Raw genomic sequence first — 22,778 nt, 5'->3', positions numbered from 1 at the left:
AGTCATGCAACCAATCAGAAGGGGGTAGGGGAACACGGGTTAAATAAGACCTGTCCCTGTGATATGAGAGGTAGGGATCATGGTCATGTGGTGTCTCAAGTTCACATACAAGAGTTTATCTCAAAAATGACTATAAGGCCTCCTAAGAGGCTCTGGAATAAACATTCCTTGTCATGGAGACACTACAATGTATATAAGAATTACAGCAGAAAAGCAAATGTGAAATAAAGACCCATATAACAGCGATATCTATACAAAAGTAAAAATACATAATTAAAAACATTCAATGCAATCAATATAGAAAAAAATTGTAGTAGATTAAATACATATACTGGCAATAGACCTAAATGCCCCTCTATGGAGTCGGCCTATATACTGTAGGTATAGGTCACCTGCAGGTGAAAAGGGGAAAAATATTTTGATTGTAATTTATTTTTACAAAAAGGATTTGAGGTCAAAATCTACATTAAGGCCAAGGGGAGAAAGTGTTTTTAAGGACTGGATCCAGAAAGCTTCGCGTTCAATCTGTCCTCCTCTTCTAGATACAGACACTTTTTCTATGCCTATATAATGTAGAGGATACAGGGTGGTTGGCTTCCACAAAATGGGCGGCAACAGGATATATAATATTCTTGCAACGAATAGTGCTACGGTGCTCAGCTATGCGTGCTTTTAATTCACGCGAAGTCATACAAACACAAGGGCATGTCAGAAGGTAAATGACAGCCCTAGTTGTGCAGGTAATAATACCTCTGATGGGGATATTTTTACCAGAATGAGGATGCTTAAATTTATGACATTTGCGAGTGCTGTTGCATTGGGCGCAAGAGCCGCATTTATAGTTGCCGTTAGGAATAGGAGCCAATACACGTTGAGTGGGGGTTGGGACAGGGGTTAAATCGGACTTGACCAAGTGATTTCTAAGACTCTGACCCCGAGAGAAAACAATCAGAGGAGGTTTGGAAAAGGTGTTATTAAATAATGAATCCGATTGTAAAATATGCCAGTGTTTTTTTATAATATGACTGAAATTTTCAGACATTTTAGAGTAAGTAGTAGAGAAGATGGTTGACTGAGTCTTGTTTTCTGACTGTCTGTGAAATAAATCAGTCCTGGGTTTTTGATTAATTTTGTCCAGGGCGTTGTCAATCTGGGTATTAGAATAGCCCCGTTCTTTAAATTTAGCCTGCATATTGATCAAATGCCGGTTCAAATCCGTAGGTTTCTTGCAAATACGTTTGACTCTCTCAGTTCTCAGTAGGCTGTTTCGGTCAGTTGGCTTGGTGTAGAGGTCAGTATATAAAACACCATCTTCTCCCCTGCAGATCAGTAGATCCAGAAAGTTCAAAGAATGAAAATCAAAAGACATGGTAAATTTCAGATGATCTGAACATGAGTTAACAAACAAAAAAAAGTTATTAACCCATTCTGACCGGGCACCCATTTTGGTGTCAGCATCATGTTATGCTTTAGCTATTGAAAAATAGCAGATCTACAAGCTCATAGCGCGCCACCGAGTGGCGCGATACGAGCTTGTAGGTCTGCTATTTTTGAAAAATCGAAGAGCGACTGACATTTTTAGAATCTGATCTCAGGTCAGAATGGGTTAATCAGACCAGTGTGTGTCCGGCGGAAACCTCGTATGAATCTGATCTCAGGTCAGAATGGGTTAAGTTGTTCTCTTGTACCATTAAACAAAAAGGAAGACGTCATCTATATATCTTTTCCAAAGAGTTATATTTGTAAAAAATGGGTTTTGAGCAGGATTGAGAATTTTTTATTTCTCTAGGTACCCAACATACAGGCCTGCGTAATTAGGGGCCATAGGTGACCCCATCGCTACACCCCTCTTTTGTAGAAAATAGTCATCCTGAAACATGAAGTAATTGTGTGCAAGTACTATCTCAGCCAGAGTGACAATGTACGAGTTAGAGGGTATGGCTGAGGTAGGGCTCTCTAATAGGAAATGTTCCAGGGCCTGGATGCCGCCTTCATGAGGTACATTTGTGTACAGCGACTCTACATCCAGCGTGACAAGAAAGGTATCTGATCTTAAGGGTTCAAGGTTTTCAACAATGGATATCATGTGACCTGTGTCTTTCACATAGGACGGGAGGAGTTCATTAAAGGGTTTAATAAAAAAGTCTACAAAAGAAGAGAGAGGTGCTGTAACGGAGTCGATGCCCGATATAATGGGGCGACCTGGGGGTTTCTCAAAGTTTTTATGAAGTTTAGGTAAAATATAGAACACTGGTGTCATAGGATGCTGTTTATTAAGAAATTCAAATCTCACCAGAACGTAAAAAACCTTGTAGAGTGTCATTTACTGTACCCTTAAAGTTTTCAACAGGATTACTGGGAAGTTTTGTGTAAGAGATTTCATCCAGTAACTGTCTATGACATTCCATGACAATCAGATTTGTTGAGCAAAACAACAGTGCCAACTTTATCAGCCTCTTAAGAATCCTATGAATGTTTCATGAATATCACCAAGCTAACAACCCTGCTCACCTCAGTGAAAGGCTATTAGCTTTGAGGTTACAATTATTAACAAGCTACGTGCGCTGTAGCTGGGGAAGGGATGAAGCCTGACATGTGGTGTGTGTGTGTGTGTGTGTGTGTGTGTGTGTGTGTGTGTGTGTGTGTGTGTGTGTGTGTGTGTGTGTGTGTGGTGTGTGTGGTGTGTGTGGTGTGTGGTGTCTGATGGTAGAGAAGGTCATGGTTTAAGTAGACAGAACATCGACTGACTGGCTGAATGTTCCACCCTTATAGTGTGCATGTATAGGGGTCCAATTAGCGCACACAGTGGCATTATAGGAGGATCATTGTGTGAGCAGAGGGGCTCGTCATCTCAACCTGACTGAGCAAGCAGAAATCAAAGGTGGTGCCAGAAGGAGGGAGTGTCTACAATACATGACTGCTGGCGTCACAGTGTTGGGTTAAATCAGCCCTCAGCACCTTCTGTCAGAAATATGGGGAGGGAAGACTCGCCCCTGCGTGGCGAGGCTTCCCCTCCCCATCTCCTCCCTTACTGGGCAGTGTTTTCTTACCCCTCCCCTACTGGGCGGGGTTTTTCCCCATACATATCCGACACAGTACACATTCAACCGTGGCTTTGTGTGGTGCCACTCAAAGTGACTACTGGGTTGAGCTTGCTGGATGCATGGGCCAACCCCTGTATTTCTGTCAAAAGCAGCTGAGGGCTGATTTCACCCGCATGCTGACGTCACGGTGAGCGCTATCAAACTGTCCATTAACATTCCTAGTTGCACTCCCTGCTTTATTACAGTCGCAGCCAGGCTTCCCGCTGGAACGCGACCCCTGCATTAAGATAATTGGTCCCCCATCAGAGGATAATAGAACACATTTTTCATCTCGTTCGAAGCAGGGGCATTAAGTGCTTCAAAAGCCAACCCACGTGGAAAGGGACACACACAGTCAGCTGCCCGCGCCTGCCAACTTCTTGTTAATGACGCTTCCATTGATCTAATAATGGAAGCATCTTTTATCGGTCAAACCGGCCAGCACGACCTCGCGCATAACAATGAAGTTTGCATCCTCTGCAGTTCGGCCAACGCAATTCAGCGCTTCCCAAACGTCTGCACTGAGAGGAATTACATTACGACTGGCAAGCTGGGGGTGGGTGGGAGCACTGGGAGGGGGGGTGCTGCTCTTTTCATTAAACCGTAGAGTAAAACTTCTCAATGAGACGGATGTTGAACAATGGAATTCAATCGGATGAAATTATGTGGAAGAGATAGAAATCACTTTCCGTTTGCCTAGAATAGCCTGTGCTTTCTGTCGGTTGATGAGTGATAATACTCAGCTGTAAACTTAAAGGCCTATTCATAGCCTAGTTTTCGGTGAAGGTGACCGCCAGTTAGTAAAAACGGAGAGATGTGTTGTGTGAGCGGCGACCACCGTGGCGTGACATCATGTTGTAGTTTTCAGTGGTCTTTTCTTCACCGGAAACCGGACTATGAATTTATTCTTTGAGTAGGGCTACTCTCTTTACACCCTCAGTTGCACTTGCTTTCAACCATAACTTCTAAATGGCCGCCTGTCCAGACACGGTCCCCGATGACCCACATTGGGGACAACAATGTGACACAGGGCCTAGTCATTAGATTCCTGATAAGCTCCGTGCACTACATTGTTGCCTGGAGACCACATATTGCTCTAGTACTACTAGCCCGTTGTGCATTAGCATGCAAGCTGCTGAGTCATGGAGAGAGGAAGGAGGTCCTGCCGGTGCACGACGACGCCAGCAGGCGAGCGGGAACACAGAGGTAGTGCTGCACGAGTCTCACTCCATTGAGAATCTCAATTTTCCTCCACGAGAGTTGAGATCACGATTCACATTTTTTAGGCTTTTAGGCTATACTTAATTTAAATTAATATATGGAAATAGCCAATTCACAAGGTCAAAACACGTCACATGGAGACTTATGTTACCAGTAAGACGCCCTGAGGGCGAGAAGCGAGAACATCCTAATACGGCGCAGTTAAGAAGCAGGAGTTAAACTATTAATCTGGTGTCCGTGAGGTTAAATGTAGAGTTGCGGGCAGGCTCCATATATGCAGATCTCGGTGATGATCCAGTCTTCTCCATGTATGGTTACAGAGGATTTGATGAGGTCAGCGTCGTGATCTTCAGATATGGAGCGTGTCACGAGGCGTGACTGACAGACTGGAGGTTTTCATAGTAGTCGCAATTATGTAATAACTGTCATGGGCCAAATTAAACTACACCAACCTAATCTCATGACTGATGAAGAGGTGTAGCTGCTGATGAAGTGGTTACCGGTTAGACATACTATTGGTCCGACTGAAATTAGCCCGACAACCTACCTCAAATCCTAACCCAACCCTAACCGCAAGCAGGGGAACAGCGCATGTCCGACCGTTGTTTCCACATGTCTAATCTGTGTGTGCATCCGGCTGAAAGATGCAGCTGTTGGGTTGACATAATTGTCTCAGTCATGTATGTGTGTGTGTGTGTGTGTGTGTGTGGGGTCAATTGTCCATCATTATCTTCAATCTGTCAGAGAGTAAATAATGGGGGTGGGGAGGCAATTTCCCTTTCAATTTCACCTCGATTGCCAACATAAAACGTCAGAATGTGACCGAGGGAAAGAACAGCGTGTACCAGCTGTGTGTTCAGTTCACTGTGCACGAGAGAGAGAGAGAGAGAGAGAGAGTGTGTGTGTGCTGCCTCCTGCCTGCCCTGCACTGTGTGGAATAATAACGTGTTGTTTAGCAGGGTCACGGTTAGCGACGGCACGCAGCCTTGGAGCGGCAATAACCAAGCTGTGTGTTCCCAACGTAAGTGGATGATGAGTCACTGGGCAGCAGCTATAGCTCAACGGATGATATATGGAAGACGTATAGTATCACGCTTCCCCTATACACAGCCTTCGGAAACACAAATATAATACATTGTTTAAAAGTGTGTGTGTGTGTGTGCGTGTGCGTGCGTGCGTGTGTGCGTGGGTGGGTGAGAGAGTGAGGGGAAGGGGGGGTCAAAGAGAAAAGTGTCAGGTAATACGTTCCGACTTGGTTTGTGAGTGAGCTGTGACTTCAATTTACAATTTAGGCATTTAGCAGACGCTCTTAATCCAGAGAGATTTACAGTAAGCACGAACAAAAACATGGTAATACATAATATACATATAGTCATCATGAATCATACATAAGCTAAGAACCTAAGTAACAGTGGAATATCTATATATTGAAACTATGCATATATACTACCGTAATGTGCCGAATATAACATGACTCTGATTATAAGACGAACCTCATTTGTGGAAAAAGAACATTGAATGTAAACTAGTCTAGTCCACGATTATCGTCTTATATTCAGCACAAGGGTTTATAGGGTTTATAGTTCTATGTCTACATAAAATGCTATGTAAGATAAGTTGAGCCTTTGCTTCCGAGCCAAGCAGCCTACGCACACAGAACCATGTGTGCTGTACATATATGGGGGGGGGGATGTAGATCAGCACGTACGTACAGCCACCGTGTGTGTGTGTGTGTGTGTGTGTGTGTGTGTGTGTGTGTGTGTGTGTGTGTGTGTGTGTGTGCGTGTGCATGTAAGAACCATTATGCAGCGTTACTCGTTTTCCGGCTATGAGACATGAACTCATTGAACGCATTACATAAAAAACATCATGACAAAAGGCAGCAGGAGAATGTGAATCGATGTGTGAATGAATGAGAACAAGAGAAGGGAGATATAATAACCGAGAGAGAGAGAGAGAGAGGGGGGGGTTGAAGGAGGGCACAGATCAAGCCCCCAGTGAGGCTCTCCAACGTTGAAGCACTCGCCACTACAGGTCAGAGGAGGGACTGCAGGCGGACCCGTGGAGTTATGACTAGGAAACTCTGTGCCGCTGGAGTTTAACAACGCTCGTTTGCACTTTCCGCATTTTGGTGGCCAAATCGAAGTGGACGGTTCTTCCGGGTGCTTCAAAAACACCACTGAGTAACTTCCACTGACATGAATAGCGGGGAGGGCCGGGCTATCGCTACAGTTCAGTCTCTATCCTTGTAATACTCTATGGGACAGATACTGTAGATAAGGGGTGACCAAAAGGCTGTGCAGGTAGTAAAAACTATCTATATATATATATATATCTACCATCTGCCACTTGAATTAAGGTGACTTCATTGATTGACATCAAATAGGACTTGTCGGCTCAAATCCACAATGCACAATACTTTGTTTTCAAGAGTGTTGCGCACAAACGTTACATTACATAAGTTATACAAAACAGCACCAATTCCATTTTCCCCCTCTATATCCCATTCCGAGTGTGTTTTTCTTAGTACCGGTATGTATAACGTCAGCACCACTCTCAAGTCAAAAAAGTGCGGGCACCCCTGCTCTATTGGTTAGATTAGACCTACAACCAATCAGAGCAGGGCAGCCCGCTTGCCTGTCCCTCTACCGTGCGGGAGCCCCTCTACTTTCTACTAGTTAGACACATATAGGTAGACATCTTCCGGTTCTGGGGGATCTGTATCTCGATGGAAGGCAACAAGCTTTCCCCGAGATTCCTTGCGAAGCATAGCGGAAGCTTGCCAATCTTCCAGGTACGTAACGGAAGGGGACGTTCGGTAGGCCAATCAGAGGCGTGACTCCCTCTTTCCCAGCGGCACTTGCTTTGGCAATGTAAACGGAAGTCCCGGAAACGACGTGCTGTGATTGGCCAGTAGTCACTTGAGTGGCAGCGACGCAGCATGCCTTCAGCACTTCCGCTTGACTTCCTCCTCCCGCTGGAGACAGGTCGCTCCAACGAACTGCAGCGACCAATGAGGCATCTATATTTTGTATATATATGGTAGTAATAGCTGGTGGTGTAAAACAAGCGCTGTCTAAAAACTGTCATAATATTAGTCTCTCCTCGGCTACAACAGTTGGCCTATAAACAGTTACCATAAAAACAAAAACCAGTCTGAAACAATTCAGTAAATGAGTTAAAGAGTTGATCAGAAGTCTAATATTACCTGAAGGCTGTCGTCTTCCTTCACCAGCTCCTTCTGGGGGAACAGGTCTTTGGCCTTGATGTACTCCAGACTGGGAGGCCCCTCTTCACCCTGCAACACACAACAACAGAGGGACTTAGTGTTGATTTTGTGGACTAAAACTAAGACAAAAAATGTTCGTCGGTCGACTACCTTTTTTCACTGACGAAAACTAAATGGAAACTAAATGAAAACTACGATCACTAAAACTAAGACTAATAAATATTAAATATATTGACAATTTCATCAACAAATAAAAACTAGACTAATATGTTAGCAAGTGACTTCTGGACAAGAGATCCAGTATAAGTCATTTTACACTTGGTTGCATGCTGAAAATAGCAGATCTACAAGCTCGTCGCAGCGCGACACGTTGTGATCGGCTATTTTCAGCAAGTTTAAAATCAGTCATTACGACGACATCAAGGCCAGTCAAAATACATTTTAGTCGACTAAATCAACTGTAGATTAAAATCTGATGATTGACTCCTGACGGACAGACACAAGGGGTCGAAACTCGAAAGGTTGTATTCTCTCTTCATGAAATAATAGTTTGGAGCTCAAGACCGGTGTGCGAACTTCCTCTCCTCTTAGAAAATGCCAAAGCCACGATGACAAGGAACAAGAGGAAATACATCAGTATATGGGCACATGGAGGACAAATATCTCCAAGTACAGCCAGTTTATTCAATGCAATTTGAAACCACAGGACATGAGTACCTTTGTGGTCATTGCTAAAACATCTGACAAATTACTCTCTACGCTCTAAAATATTGCTGAATTTAGCATTCTTCATTACACTACTTGGCTTCTGATCCAAGAAACGATCACATACTAGGGCATGTTCCCTTGCATCATTTAGCAGCTTAATTGTTGACAATGAAATATCTCAAATTCAACTCTGTTCACAGACAAAGTGAGAGACTGTTGGCTTATTTGCCAATAATGGAAGCAGAAAAGGCATTTTTATTGAAAGCTCAATGTAACAAATGTTTACTTGTAAAACTAATGCTGGAGAGAGATGCAGCAATTGCATTTTGTAGACTCGGTTGCTTGGGTCCAGGCCATCAGTTATGACGTAGGTCAAACATTGACTCTGCACCTGATGCCAACAGCTGCAGTCTCAGACAACATGGTGGCCAAGTCAGAAATTGTGGCTTTAGAAATACAGGAAGGCCTGTACTTCTGTTTATATAAACTCAGCAACAAAGGTTCGGAAACGTAACTTTGGTCCATTATACCAATTGGTATTGTATTTTATCATGGTATCATTTGAATCGTTGACTAGTCATCTTTATGAGGTATAGATTGTAAGCTAGGCACCTAAATCAAGGAGGAGGAACAAGAGATAGGTTTCTCATTACATTACCCATGATACTAATGAAGGCTCTGTTCCATTCTGGTCAAACAGTCAGTCTATTGTTGGCTCACTGGAAACACTCTGCTACACCAAATTGTTCTTGAGTGTGTTCCAAATGGCCCCATACGGGTGTGTAACTCTGAGAGTGCTTGGTTCCATTTGTACACTATCAGAGTAATGGGGGTCCTTGAAATAAAGAAAGTTTGAAAACCACTGTACACAAAATGGAACAGAGCCTTAATTAGTATCATCGGTAAGGAAGTAGGGAAGGAATTGTTATTCTGTGTGCATAATTGCATATAGCCCGTTATTCCTCTTCTCACTCTCTCCACTGTGGGTGTCTGGGCAGCAGATGGTCATCTCCATCTTGCAGGGCCTCCAATCAAACACTTGAGTCTTAGGGAGCTTTATGCTCCACAGACAGACTAGACGGGCACCCTGGCAAAGACAATCTGGGATTGTTAGCACTGAAAAGGTGCTGTAGTAATTTAAAAAAGAAAAACTTTAACAATGGACTTTGTCTTGGTTCTGGATGCTAGTACTGACTAATACTATATAATAGAAAAAACACAATCAAATAACAGTTCCTTATAGGCTAGGAGGTCAAACGCAAAGTGCTCTGCACACAATGAAAGCAATGGCGGCCTGGCCCCCTGATGGCTAATCATACAGACCCCCTGCCATGTGAGCAGACATTACATCTGTTGTCCTCATGGTCTAAGCCAGTGATTTAACCATATCAAGCACACGGCCCACTGGGCAGAATGGGAGGAAACGGAGACAGTGAGCCAAGAATAACAGCCCCTCCTCACCATGTTCCCACCCAACTCAACTATCAACTGGGAGATGAGTCAGATGACAGGAGAACTTACAGGCTGTATCTGTGACTGACTATCATCTCTTTGTCATGGTGAGAGGAGGAGGAGGACGACACAAAATAAAAATAGAGAAAAGAACCAAGAGCCATGAATTTGAGGATAAGTAAATAGTTTAAAACCATTACCATTCCCTATTCTAATTTCAAACCCTTTTAAAGTATAGTCAACTATGATCAAGATTGAGTCAAAGCCATTAACTAGAATAATTGCACTATACTATTAATTACAACATAGTGGCAAAGCATCAGTTGAACCCAGGGAGAAGCAATACAAATAGTCAACACAATTAACAAAAAAAAACTTTGTGGTGTGGAATGGAAAGGAAGACACTGTCTTTACTTGGTACATGGTTGAGTAGAGCATCTTCTGATGTTTTTGTCCTCTCTGGATGTTTAGAACAAGCCGTATCAAACAAAGCTGCGTTTGAATGGGCTAAATCTGAATCCCACTAAAGGGGAAGGGAGCATGATGAGTGAAGATGTAACACTTCATTTAGTTTATAGGAGTCTCGGAGAGCCATCATCACAGTGTTCCCCTATATGCATTAGTGTGGAGGGCCCCGCCCACGGTGAAACTTGGTGGTGAAAAAACTGTATTTCCGTGCTTAGACACAGACATACAGAGGGGCACATCTTGCTTCGTATAGGAGTGGCTAGCACCACTCAAAAAGACAAAAACATGTGCGCGGGTCCGATATGGGTCCGACCAACGCATGCACGTTGCGCTGCAGTGCCACACTATCAGCTTCTGGCTAAGGGGAAACACTGCTGTTCATCACGATTGATGAAAGGCTCCATGTCCTCCTGCTAATGTTCAAGCTGACATTGTGTTTTGATTGAAGCACTGCAGGAACCCTCAAGAGATGACGGGGAATGACGAGGTGAATGTGACAAGTTAACAGACAATATTCCAACTGATCCATAGCAGGGCCAATGCAGCTGCCAAACACTCCACAAGGCGTCCTTGTTGTGATACATTACATGTCTCCTTGTAAACGAACAACACTTTTTGCTTCCAAGTCAGTACTCCGGCATCGCTTGTAAACCTCCATCTCCGGTTGTTAATCTGTCTCAAGTCCCTCTATTGCCGTGCAATCTCATACAAACTTCTTAAAGTGTCAATATGAGCTCTGACCTAAGTCAGCCGATGTGGGATTGAATGATTAGACAGCCTTGCGTCAGCAATCTTTCCACTTTCTCGTGAGCCTAATTATAATAGTTAATATAGGACCACGGGCATCAGTCAAGAGACCACCTGGACGAGTCAGGTTATTATACAGCAGGTGGATATAGTTCACCGTGTTGCTGGGCAACTGTCTGGAAGGACGGCATTTCATTGAAGAATAGGTTCATTTACTATGCTTGGGGAATAAGATTTGTTGGGATGTGCCGGACAGAAGCCATGAATTATGTACCCAGTTAATGGTAGTAAGCAGCCCCTCCCAGAGATGTGATGCCAGTTACCGGAAAGGGAACAGAACTGGCATTCACTCTAGCACAGTGTACCGTGAAGGGAATACGGGCCAGAACCAGGCTCAATATACTGTTCTAGTATAAACTAGGGATGGGCGATATGACATTTCTGGCCGATAACAATATCCGATTGCTCTTATGGCCTTAAACCGATATAAACAGATGTCGATATAATCTCATTCAGTATAAAAAGAAAATCACACCAGTGTGAACCGAGTGGTGCAACTCCCGTCTATTGGTTCTCTGTATCATTCCAATTTGTATCGTTCCAATTTCTTTGCTGTATCGTTCCAATTTCTTCTCTGTATCGTTCCAATTTCTTCTCTGTATCGTTCCAATTTCTTCTCTGTATCGTTTGCGTCCAGCAGGTGGCAGCCATGTCACATACTTCTCTCGTTCCAATTTCACACATGCACACACCACTCATGCTCATGGTTACAGGTACACAGGTACACGGACATTGCAAGCTGGATGTAGGAGTGGTTGCACCACTCAAAAATGTTTTTTGCAATGCCTGCAATGCCTCTATATTTGTTTTTTTGCAATGCCTCTATATTCCAAAAATAGGGATGCACCGTTATTGAAATGTTGGCCCACATCCCAGCATAAACAGCTTGAATGAATGTAGTTGTCAATGTAGTCAATGTTGTTTCCCCAGAAAACACCGATAGATTCTGCAGCTTTCATAATCACAAAATACTTTTTCAGGCTTTTTTATTTTTCTATAAAATAAAATATCGGCTCAAACCGATGTTATTTTGATATCCGTTGTCCGATACCGATATGATGACCATGTAATTGGCCATCCCTACTATAAACCCATCACCACACTGAAGAGATGGCAGGGTTAGGCACTAGGAAACTTTGGTGCATGTTGTTGGATCAAATTAGAAAGATCAGTGCCGTAATTATTTTCCACCTTAAAACCTGATCATCATCATCAGGTTATTATTATAATATAAGGAAGAATTCTTTCAAAAAAAGCGTACAGTATTTGTCAAAATGTTGTTTTTATGTGGACATTCCCAACAGTCCGTTAAGTGTGGCTGGTGATGGGTGGTGATCCACCTGAACTGAAGCCGCACCCACAGCTGTTGTTGTATGATAAAGGAGGAGGGGTTAGGGGATGACACAAAATCTCTACTGCCAGGTTACACAAACACAAACAGTACTAACAATATTTTCGTGTGTGTGTGTGTGTGTGTGTGTGTTGTGAGAGGGGTAGTCCATGACATGCTGTCTCCAATCAGATCCAATCAAATTACCACAGCTTTGACAGACTAAAAAAAAAAAGGAAAAGAAGAAAGAAAATGCTGTGTTTTTTCTGAGCTAGAAAGATGGAGAACAGCATGTCCTCTGTCCTGAGTGTTTTTGCCTCGTCACTGCTCAAAGCCTCCACACTCTCCCCCCACCTTTGGCCAGCAAGCAACCAAAAATGATGTACCAGACAGACTCCTTCCTGCAAGTGCTTGTTAACTTGTTAAATATTTGAGTGTACAGTACAGCAGTGGTTCTCAAACTTTTTCATGTCAAGGACCCCCAAATTGACACTAATTAGCCCATGGACCCCCATTTGAAAGCACAATATGCCAGGGACCCCATAAGAGAAGATTTTTTACAACCATTTTCATTTAAACGACCCGCAGTTTGACATGCATTAGGCTACATTTAATGGCATTTCTGGGACCCCAATTTATATTGTAAAATCAATGTTAATTTAACAATTTTCACAATATGTACAAATGGAACCAAATGGACCCAACACACTCAAGAGTTAGACAAATAAGGGTCCATTTGGTTCCAATCTATCATTTAGCTGGGGACCCCCTGGAACTCCCTCAAGGACTCCTGGGGGTCCCCGGAACCCCACTTTGAGAACCACTGCTGTACTGTTGGCAGTGACGATGCTATTTAGTCGTTTTATAATCTGCCGAAAACAAATCAGTTTTGTGAAAACATGAATATGAGACCACCACGACCACTCCCCCCCCCCTCCATCATATTGACCACTATACAGGACTAAAGGGACAAGATTGGAGTGTTTGAGAGATGGTGCGGGTACAGTGAGAGATGGAGCGGTTCAGATAAGAAGGGAAGAGACAATGACACAGTCCTCAATAAGAGTTAGGTTGCCATGGATACAACAGCATCCTTTTCAGAGTTGGAGGCTCCGTCTATCTTAATGGGAACAAATGCTGCCTGTTAAAATAGGCAGCATTAAACAGCAGGAAGCCATCAAGGACCGTCCTATTCTTAAGTTAAGAGCAAAACGTTGCCTGCTAAGCCACCGTCTTTTGGCCAATTCTGGAGGCAACATCAGAAAGCCCTTTAGGATATGACACGTGTAATTGATGTAAAGCACTTTGTGACTTCGTCTATAAATGTGCTATATAAATAAATTCATTATCATTATCATTAATGCCTCTGGGAACACTGTGCTGTTCTTATCTACCAGGATACCAACATTTACTTAACACTTATGTGTCCACACGTGTTCATAATTACACCCATAGGAGACCCTATAATTTTTAGCCCACAATTTTGTAACCAGAGCCTTTGCATACGGCTGTAAGGTCGTTGAGGCTATAGGACAAGTGCTACGGGCACAACGTGTCGCAACGCGATGCATCTTGAGCTTGCAAATGGGCTATTTGGGTGAAATAAGGTGAAATGGAGACAATCCAGCGATACATTATTATTGTCCTCCTCCTGATGCCCTGAAGACCTGATCTGTGTCACCTTATAGCTTTTAACCACTTTAACCATTATTTCAAACTTTAGCTATTGAAAAATAGCAGATCTACTGGGCAGATAATGGGCCTTGACATGAAAAAGTTTGAAAACCACTGATTTAGAAGACATTTTGTAGAATCTGGTCTCAGGTCTCCATGGGCTAAGAGTAGTCTGTGGCGGTGGCCTGGTCTCGGTAACACAAGTCGTTGCCATGGGCTACATGCGAGGGCCACTGCTCCTAGTATGCCAGCCTTGGATTTAGCCTGGAACAAGTGCAGGGTACCAATGTGGTCTCAAAAAGGGACACAGACAGACTGAGACTTTCGTCCTCTCAGAAAGCTCTTGGCTCAAGTTGCATTCCTGATTCGTTTAGCCCATGGGGTATAATGGCGTCCGAGTCATGGAAACGGTCCTCAATTCAATTAAGAAGACTTGTTAAGGTTCTCTTTGTGGCGATTACAGCTGGAACAACAAAGATGACGTGGCATTCGCATGCTGACTTTTTTCCCTACTTTGTACATATAGTAGTGTTTTATATTTGTTGATATTGAATTTGTTGTTTTTATGTTGAATTGAATACAATGACTACAATGGAAAAAAGTTCCCAGGACTTTTTTGTGTCATCCTTTTAGCTCAATTTCAGACTGTACCCCGTGCTGTTTACATTTCTGTCTAATAAAGTATTCAATCAATCGATCAAAACTGACGATGGGGAAAAAATGAAAAAAAAAAAAAACATTTGCTGATGGTTCTTGGCTCTATAGTTGGGTAATATACTTCCATGACCACGGAGAGCAAACAAAGGTCTGTTTCTCAGTGGATTTATCTATGAAGGTTAAAAAACAACTAATTGAGCCCCCCAAAATGCCCCCCAAAATTCGTGAGACGTAGCATGTGACGTGAAAAAACTAGGGGTTTTCATGATTCTGAATCAGCATTAGCTTTGCACAAAAAAACACTCCTTGGGCTCAAAACGGCCATAGCCACTTGCCCATGTGATGAACTCATCACATTTGTGATGACAACTATAAGTCTGTATGTGTCTCTGATGTCTTGGTACAGATGGTTAGGAAATTGAAGAAAAATCACAGCTGCTAAAGAAAAACAAAAACACATTTCATAACTTCATCGTGCCCCTAAAATGATGTGTGTGCTACTAGATTTCAACAACTTTCAACTTAGGAGCACACATGCTACTTGGACAAATGCTAAGCGTCAAGCCCTGCCTACAGTGTACAGACACCACACCAGATAGGATTTGCTGATTCAGCAGAAACACAGGCAGTAAAACACATTGAAGTGAGATTGTAAATTGTGTAGTGCTTATAACCTATATTTTCTAAGCAGTTTATTCAGGGAAAGAGTTGAGAACATTGAACCCACGTCTGTACTATACTTAGTCTTGCCTGCCATCACCTCAAAATGATGACAGGCAAGACAGTTTTATTCTTATTGCAGTTTGTTTCTCTTTACTACGACAACGTACAGACACTCAAAAATGATTTATACTGTATGCATGTACTGTATGTCCAACATTCTGAAAATAAAACTGAACTTAACTACGACAATGTAGAACCATTTAGGAAGTGCTGCATTTATTAACGTATGATTAAAAGTATTGGGTTTGACAAAGCAAGTGGCAAGTCTGTCAGGTAAAAGCAAAACCTGTGTGTACCAAATCATTATACCAGGTGCAAATGTTAACTGGCTGTAAAGATAGCAGTCGGCATCATGATTTGAGCTTGAATATTGATGCTGTGCATGTAGCTTCATGCGTTTGCAGCCTACTTTTTGTAGTGGTGGCATGCAGGCATGAATAGATGAGATTAGTCTTATTGGAAGTTCAGAGGTTGAAAGCAGTGGTGGAAATTAAGCAAGTACATTTCCAATTTCCATTACTTTTACTTCTCCTCCACTACAGCTCAGATCCAAATATTGTACTTTTACTCCACTACATTTTACTGGTATTTTAAAACTTTAGTTACTTACTGTAGATTTTGATTAATTATTACAAAACATACAGTAACCACTTTAGCCCTATACACATTTCGGCCATTTGAAAATAGACGATCTACGGGCTTGTAGATTGGCTATTTTTCAAAAGATTATTACACATGTGAAAACTTTAAATAAATGGAACATTCTGCACAATACTGTACTTTTGGCACTTTTTAAAGTACATTTTGAAGCCAATACTTATGTACAAGTAATTTACTCACGTAAATGAAGAATTCCAAACTTTTACTTCTACTAGAGTATTTCTATATTGCAGTATTGATACTTTTCCTTAAGACATTTAGTACTTTTTCCACAACTGGGTTGAAAGGTAGACGACACATGCTGTGTTTAAGCGATCTCCTCTACCTTCTGCCCTCTGTGTGCCACACATATTCTCTCTAGCCTGCCATCATCCATGGCTTTAAATATATTTCAGTCGGCTAAATCAACTGTAGATTTAGTTGACTAAAATCTTATGATATGTAGGCGACTCAAACTAGACTAACATACACCAAAACATTCCAGGTGACTAGAATATGACTAAAACTAAATGAAAACTATTCAAGAAGACTATGACTAAAACTAAAATCGAAATGTGTTGTCAAAATCAAGACTGTGCCACTTTGAGGGCACTTCAGATGCCCTAAACTAGCTGTTAAGTCATGGCCCCTGTGGATGAAACTAAAATTTAAAAAAAGTTGCTGTCAAAATCAACACTGCCCTGTACATCTGGTTAGTGTGACTCTAGTCTTTGGAACACGAGGTCTTCCACTGCACTCCCAACTACACGCCCCTGATTCTCATCATGGCCTCTCACGTGGCTCGCGGTCCTCGATCAGAACAGAGGTGTGAAATAGCGGCGAGGTGGTTGGTTGGGGGTGGTGGTGTTAACCATAGTTTTTACATCACCACATGGATCAGAAATAGCAGAATTAACACAAACGACTGACATGCGCCGTACAGTGTCTATATGCGAGCCTACATCAGTTACTTAATAGCTGCAGCGCTCGCTCACGTGTGTGCCCGGCGAGTACCACTCCCCTATACCCCATCCCCCCACTGACACGCAAACACGCACGCAAGAAGCTGTACAGTGGCGCAAGCATGAGTGGTTTCTTCCAAACACGCCCATCATTCCCAAGCCCCACACAGGCACACACACACCGGCACAATGAACAGACAAGACACACACACCGCCACAACCAACACGTTGCTCACAAACAAACACCCAAGAAAAGGTAGCAGGAGAGAAAGGGACTTACGAAGCAGTTTAGCATAGAGCAGGCGACCCTTCCTGCGAGGCTCATGATGATGATGATGAGGGATAGGTGGAGGTGGCGCAGGGCCGTGCCTGACCCACACGCAGCCTACGTAGCAGCAGCAGCAGCGCGACCGGAGCACCACCAACGGCAGGCATAACCATTCTTCTCCCCCCGGCGGCGAGAGCCTCTCCCCCACTCCACGACGGCCCTGCCTGCTAGACCCCCCTCTCTCCCACCTCACCCCCCCTTCCCCTTCAGCGTGTTCTCCCCGGGAGGTGGTCCCAGTTGCCCCCCACCTCCCAACAAGATCAGAAAGCACGGCCGAAGGAAGCCCCTATTGTGTGGCCACCAGGGTGATAATGGCCCATGAAAAAAATTACACCCACTGTTGAGGAAAATAACGGAACAAGAAAATACAGAGAGCCAGAGCAGCAGCGAAAGCAGGTGCGCCTTCTAGACTAAAGCGTAGGGGATGAGGAGACCGCGTGTTAAGAGAGGAGAGGGAGAGAAAACAGAGGGGAGGAGGACAGGAGGCAGGGAAGCGACTGATGCTAAGCTCCACCTCTCTGCATGCCCTGCATCTCACTGTTGCACATGCTCACGTCGCTCCATCTCTCTCTTTCTCTCTCTCTCTCTCTCTCTCTCCCCTCCTCCAGCACCCTGAGGATGCGCCGTCTGCCATGCGCCACGTTTTACATCCAACACACTCCGATCATAAGGTTTTGTGCTGCTCGTATTAAACATAATGGCTTCTGTGAAAAACGAATCAAAACGCGAACATAAAGGAGCTGGCATACACAGCTTACAGCTGACAGTACATGTACCGGAAAGGAGGAGGGGTGTGCTGTACAGACAGACTAGTGAGACAGCCGCCGGGCAATAAAAGAGCAACTCATTTTGGGTCATGGTGGACGATTGCGATTCCATCATGTGTTGACTGTGTACGAGTGCAGTAGGGAGAGAGAGAGAGAGATGGCTTGCATGGGAAGTGAGTTTATGCAGAGAACCTCAGTGACACAGCATTCTAGTTCTACAGTGTCTGCCTCTGTCTCTCCTTGCCAGTGTCTGTCTGTGTAGCTGCGGTATATAACTGCAGCCGCAAGCTCCTCGGTTCCCCCAAGGGAGAAGGTAGGGTGTGTATGTGTGCGTGTAATACAGCACGAAGTATGCTTGAAGGGGCAGACAAGCCCCTCCTCCTCGCACGGTCGTCGTCCCCCCTCCGCCCTACGGGTAGAGTCGTGACTGGGGAGCTACTTCTGCACCATGTGCTAGGGATAATAGGATGCCACTCCATGGCTAAGACAGGAGGGCATGAGTTGAATCATTTCTTTGCATGCCAAGGGTTCGTTGACTGGGTGGTAATGGAAAATGCATAAGCGTTAATGCTTTGCGGCATAAAATAGTCACACAAGTTGGATTCTGTGGGCCCAATACCTAAATGTCTTATTTACTTTACAAATATTACTTTTGTGAAACACGCTGTTGTTGCGCAAGCTCAACAGCCTACGTCAAAATCGTCATGTTGGGGCCAGACTGGCCAGTCCTTCACAGTGACACGCGTTACATGAACCACGTGACCGGGATGGTTTCTTACCCCTCAATGTCGTGAACGCGCCCTTCTAAGGCAGCCTGCGCCACGCCTACTCTACACTGCTCCATAGCAGCACTAGCAGCACAAGCCCAGCCATCCGAACGAAACCGTCGCGCAAACGAAACCGAAACAGATGCTTCTGACAACATTTGCCTGTGCGTGCTTAATCGTTGTACTTCTGAACACATTTGCCTGTGCGTGCTTCTTGCGTGCGCATTTCACAACTCTCAGTGATTTATCCACACATCGCTGTGTGTGTGTGTGTGTGTGTGTGTGTGTGTGTGTGTGTGTGTGTTGCGTCGCCCTCCAGCCGCAATTGCGAGTGTGCGCTGAACCCAGACTCACACACTATCCATTCCATGCACATATTAGTCATATTTACTACAGTACGCCTGACAGACAGTGTTGTCGTTAAGCAGCTCGACCCTGCACCTCAACCCTAGCTGACAGGAGTGACGGTGCTGTGCTGTGCTGTGAGTAAACTGACAACGCTTGGCTTTCTGACATCCCTTTCTCACAATCTAAAACAATAGATTTGTTACTAACATTAGGTTGTGGCGAAGTAGAAACGTGGAGAGCAGATAGTGTGTTTTGGACAAACAGGCTAGCATTGGTGTTGATTTGGGTCAAATGGAGTCTATATGGCTAAAGATAAATGAACACATGACGTGGGTGGGAGAGGAGTTATTGTGTGTTTTGGACAAACAGCATTGTTTTGTGTCAGCTGAAGCTTCATGTGTTTGTGTTGGAGTGCCTCAGTGTGGCCGTATAGGTCATGTGCAACCTCTTCCAGAGAGATGGAGACACTAAATCTCAGCTGGAGAAACATGTTTGCATGCATGCATTGCTGCCTTGCATGCTGTGTGCTACTGTTGAGTCTGTCACTCACTTTGACTGATTTATGGCATTGTCTTTCTGTTAAAATCCAACTATGTTAATTTAAGAACTCTGGACATATTAGGTCATTGTTTATTAACTGTGCACACGTGTAGCCTATTGTATGTCAGACTGTATGTCTGTCACCCCACAGTCACAATCCTTTAGTAATTAAGCTGTGGAAATATTCACACTACTTTTACAATGCGTTGTCAACACGTGCCGAGTTGACAAAGATTGACAGATTTCGGAGAAGACTGATAGTTTATCCTTTAGTAATTAGGCTGTGGATTTGTGGAAATATTCACACTACTTTTGGATTTGCACTACTTTTTGGATTTTGTAGATCTGCTAGTAGATCTATTTTTGAAAATTCATGGAAATGTGGCGCAAATCTTTGAATATATATTCTTTCAGAGACATTTTTAAGTCAAATCTTTGCTTCTGGTGGTCCCTGGAACAAGATATTTCCAGATTGGGGTCCTTGACATGAAATAGTTTGAGAACCACTGACATAGAAACAGCTTTTTCAGAAAACTGTCATGATTTAGAAGACATTTGTAGAATCTGGTCTCAGGTCTTAATGGGTTAAGCAAATGTACTTCACAACTTCCGCCAGAGCCATAGAATAACACAGAGTTACGACATTGAGGGGGCAGAAAACAGCCTGGTCACGTGGTCCATGTGAGCCCATAGACTCCAATGCATTCCGTAAACGTCCGGCTCTGCTTTCCACCACGGCCCACAGGTTGAGAATCCCTGACGTGTGGCACTCATTCATGTGTGCACCCAGCCACCCACTGCACTCCACCTCATCCTGTAAATGGTTCAGAGCCGTCCACTGCAGCAAAATGCAATTCTGCTAATTAGGCACTTCCACAGCTTTCCGTTGCATGTGCCTCTGACATGTTTACGTCCCGCAAGCCATCTGAAAGTATACACTGCGGACAGTGATGATTTAAACGCTGTCGTGCTAGCTTTTGAGCATAACCCTTTTTTTTATGTGCTTGGGCTGTTTAGTGCATGAATGTGTGGGAGTGGTGCAATAGGGGCAAACTGGAACATTGAACTTGTTTCTTGAGATATTGAGCCATTATTAAAGGACGACTTCAGCACTTTTCAACCTACCTTCATATAACTGGTCCTCACTAATGTTCATTTTCTACTCGTGTCTGTGTCTCATGGGAGGGCTGTGGGCAGTTCAGAAAACCGTCCAACAGTGACATCATCGATGGCGAATTCAAGCTAATAGATTCTATTCCTGAAAAATTGCAATGCGAAAATGGAAGCCATTGTTCTCATGAAAAAAAAAATCTGCCTAATGATGATGTCACTGGTGGACGGGCTTCTGAACTGCCGACAGCTCTCCTATGAGACTGAGTAGGAAAGAAAATGTCGTATTTTATCATGAACATTAGTGATGACCAATTATATGAAGTTAAGTTGAAAAGTGGTGAAGTTGCCCTTTAATCACTGCAGAATGATCACTGCAGAATTTCAATGATTTGGGGGTTTTGGTTGAATTCCAAATAATGACTGTACTTGTTGAACTTCCATAAGTGTGCTCTCACAGCGAGCGTGGCTGGGGGCACTCCCTTGTTAAACAACAGCAACCCCACTAAGCTTCTTGTGCAGACATTCTGGCTCCTTAATGACATTTGGCCTTTTGTACATTGTATATACAGTAGCCTACACTAAATATACATATATCGTTGCTGTCGGGAGGAAACCACCTATTACATCAGTGCTATTCTGTTTAAAAAGTATTGAACCAATGTAAAGTATAAAAAACGCTTTGGACAAAACCTCTTAACACAATATATAAAGTCACAACATCAACTTTAATGAGGCAGTATTGCCAAAAAATAAGGTTCTCTTAATTTCCTTTCATTTCCTGAACAATGAACATTTTGGAGTTGGGAGGTTTCTTCCCGACAGCGGAGATAGTGTATATAATAGTGTATATAATATATATATATATATATATATATATATATACTATAGGATAGGACCGACAGAAACGTACTCTCATGGAGCAGCTTACAACAATTCCTTTTGAGGGGCGCTAGCCCCTCCATGTGTGGCTTTTGGAATTAAGTCATATGGCAGCCAAGTCTATGGATTTTTAAAACTCTTTGACTGCCGTCTAGTGGCCATTTGCCATTTTTCGCCTTGGTTTTAGTCGACGAAATCAACACTGCTCACAGCCCAGCGCTGCAACAACAGTCAGTCAGCTCCAGTCCAGATATGGTCCCGTGTCTCATGTTATTTTAGGAAAGGAGGGCAGCAACTCACCCAGGCAGAAAGCCTGGCTGGCATGTTGACACACAGTTACAGTATGTATCTTACTGAGAGACTACAGGCTTAAATAAAACTGAATCCAAATGCACACACAATGTAATTAATGGGGAGAAATACAAGTTTTGAACATATTTTTGCATTAAAATGTGTATGCAGCTCAAAACTCAAAATCCTAAATGTTTTAGTATGCATGTACTATGTACAAAATGTCATAACACAGCATCTGCATTACTTGTGATTCAAAATTCACTAGTGTATATTGGCTATGGCAGCCTGCTAAAACTCATAATCAAATACAGATTCAAATTCAAAGTCAGAAATGGTAATTGGTGCATTTACGTACTGCCTTTATCCCAAAGCGCCAGTTGCAATGTGCATCACATTCACCCATTAAATGGTAAATGGTGCATTTATATAGCGCCTTTATCCAAGGCGCTTTACAGATTCACCCATTCATACACCGATGGCAGCGGAAACCATGCAAGGCACCAACTAGCACATCGGGAGCAATTAGGGGTTCAGTGTCTTGCTCAAGGACACTTCGACAGTAACTCTGGGGGAGCCCGGGTTCGAACTGGCAGTGGCAACCTTACGGTTACCATCCAGGCACTCTACCCCTGAGCCACCGCCGCCCATTCACACACTGATGGCAGAGGAAACCAAGGCACCAATCTGCTGTATAGGTCACAGTTTACTATGAAAACCTGCATTCCATGTCAGTCAGTCACGCCTCGTGTCAGTCAGTCCGTCCGTCATGTGTTGTGACACACTATATAT

The 22,778-nt window shown here is 43.5% G+C and overlaps 1 protein-coding gene across 4 annotated transcripts in view; it reads right to left on the bottom strand.

Moving 5' to 3' along the window:
* Positions 1 to 22,778, bottom strand: part of mtmr4 (myotubularin related protein 4) — a 73,988-nt gene that overhangs the window by 37,785 nt on the left and 13,425 nt on the right. For 2 of the 4 annotated variants that reach the window (XM_083785473.1, XM_083785474.1), the window contains exons 1-2: positions 17,234 to 17,422; positions 7,513 to 7,602 (exon numbers count right to left, since the gene is read on the bottom strand). In XM_083785473.1, coding sequence (XP_083641599.1) covers positions 7,513 to 7,602; positions 17,234 to 17,278 — 135 coding nt within the window. In that variant the 5' untranslated portion in view covers positions 17,279 to 17,422. Of the gene's footprint in view, positions 1 to 7,512; positions 7,603 to 17,233; positions 17,423 to 22,778 lie in introns of those variants that run through there. The other 2 variants (XM_083785475.1, XM_083785476.1) reach the window with 1 other exon arrangement.

This window comes from Protomyctophum parallelum (genome assembly GCF_964188405.1).
Source record: "Protomyctophum parallelum genome assembly, chromosome: 1".
NCBI lineage: Eukaryota > Metazoa > Chordata > Actinopteri > Myctophiformes > Myctophidae > Protomyctophum > Protomyctophum parallelum.
Note: the sequence above shows the minus strand (reverse complement) of the source record. Positions and strands in the feature narration are given on the sequence as shown.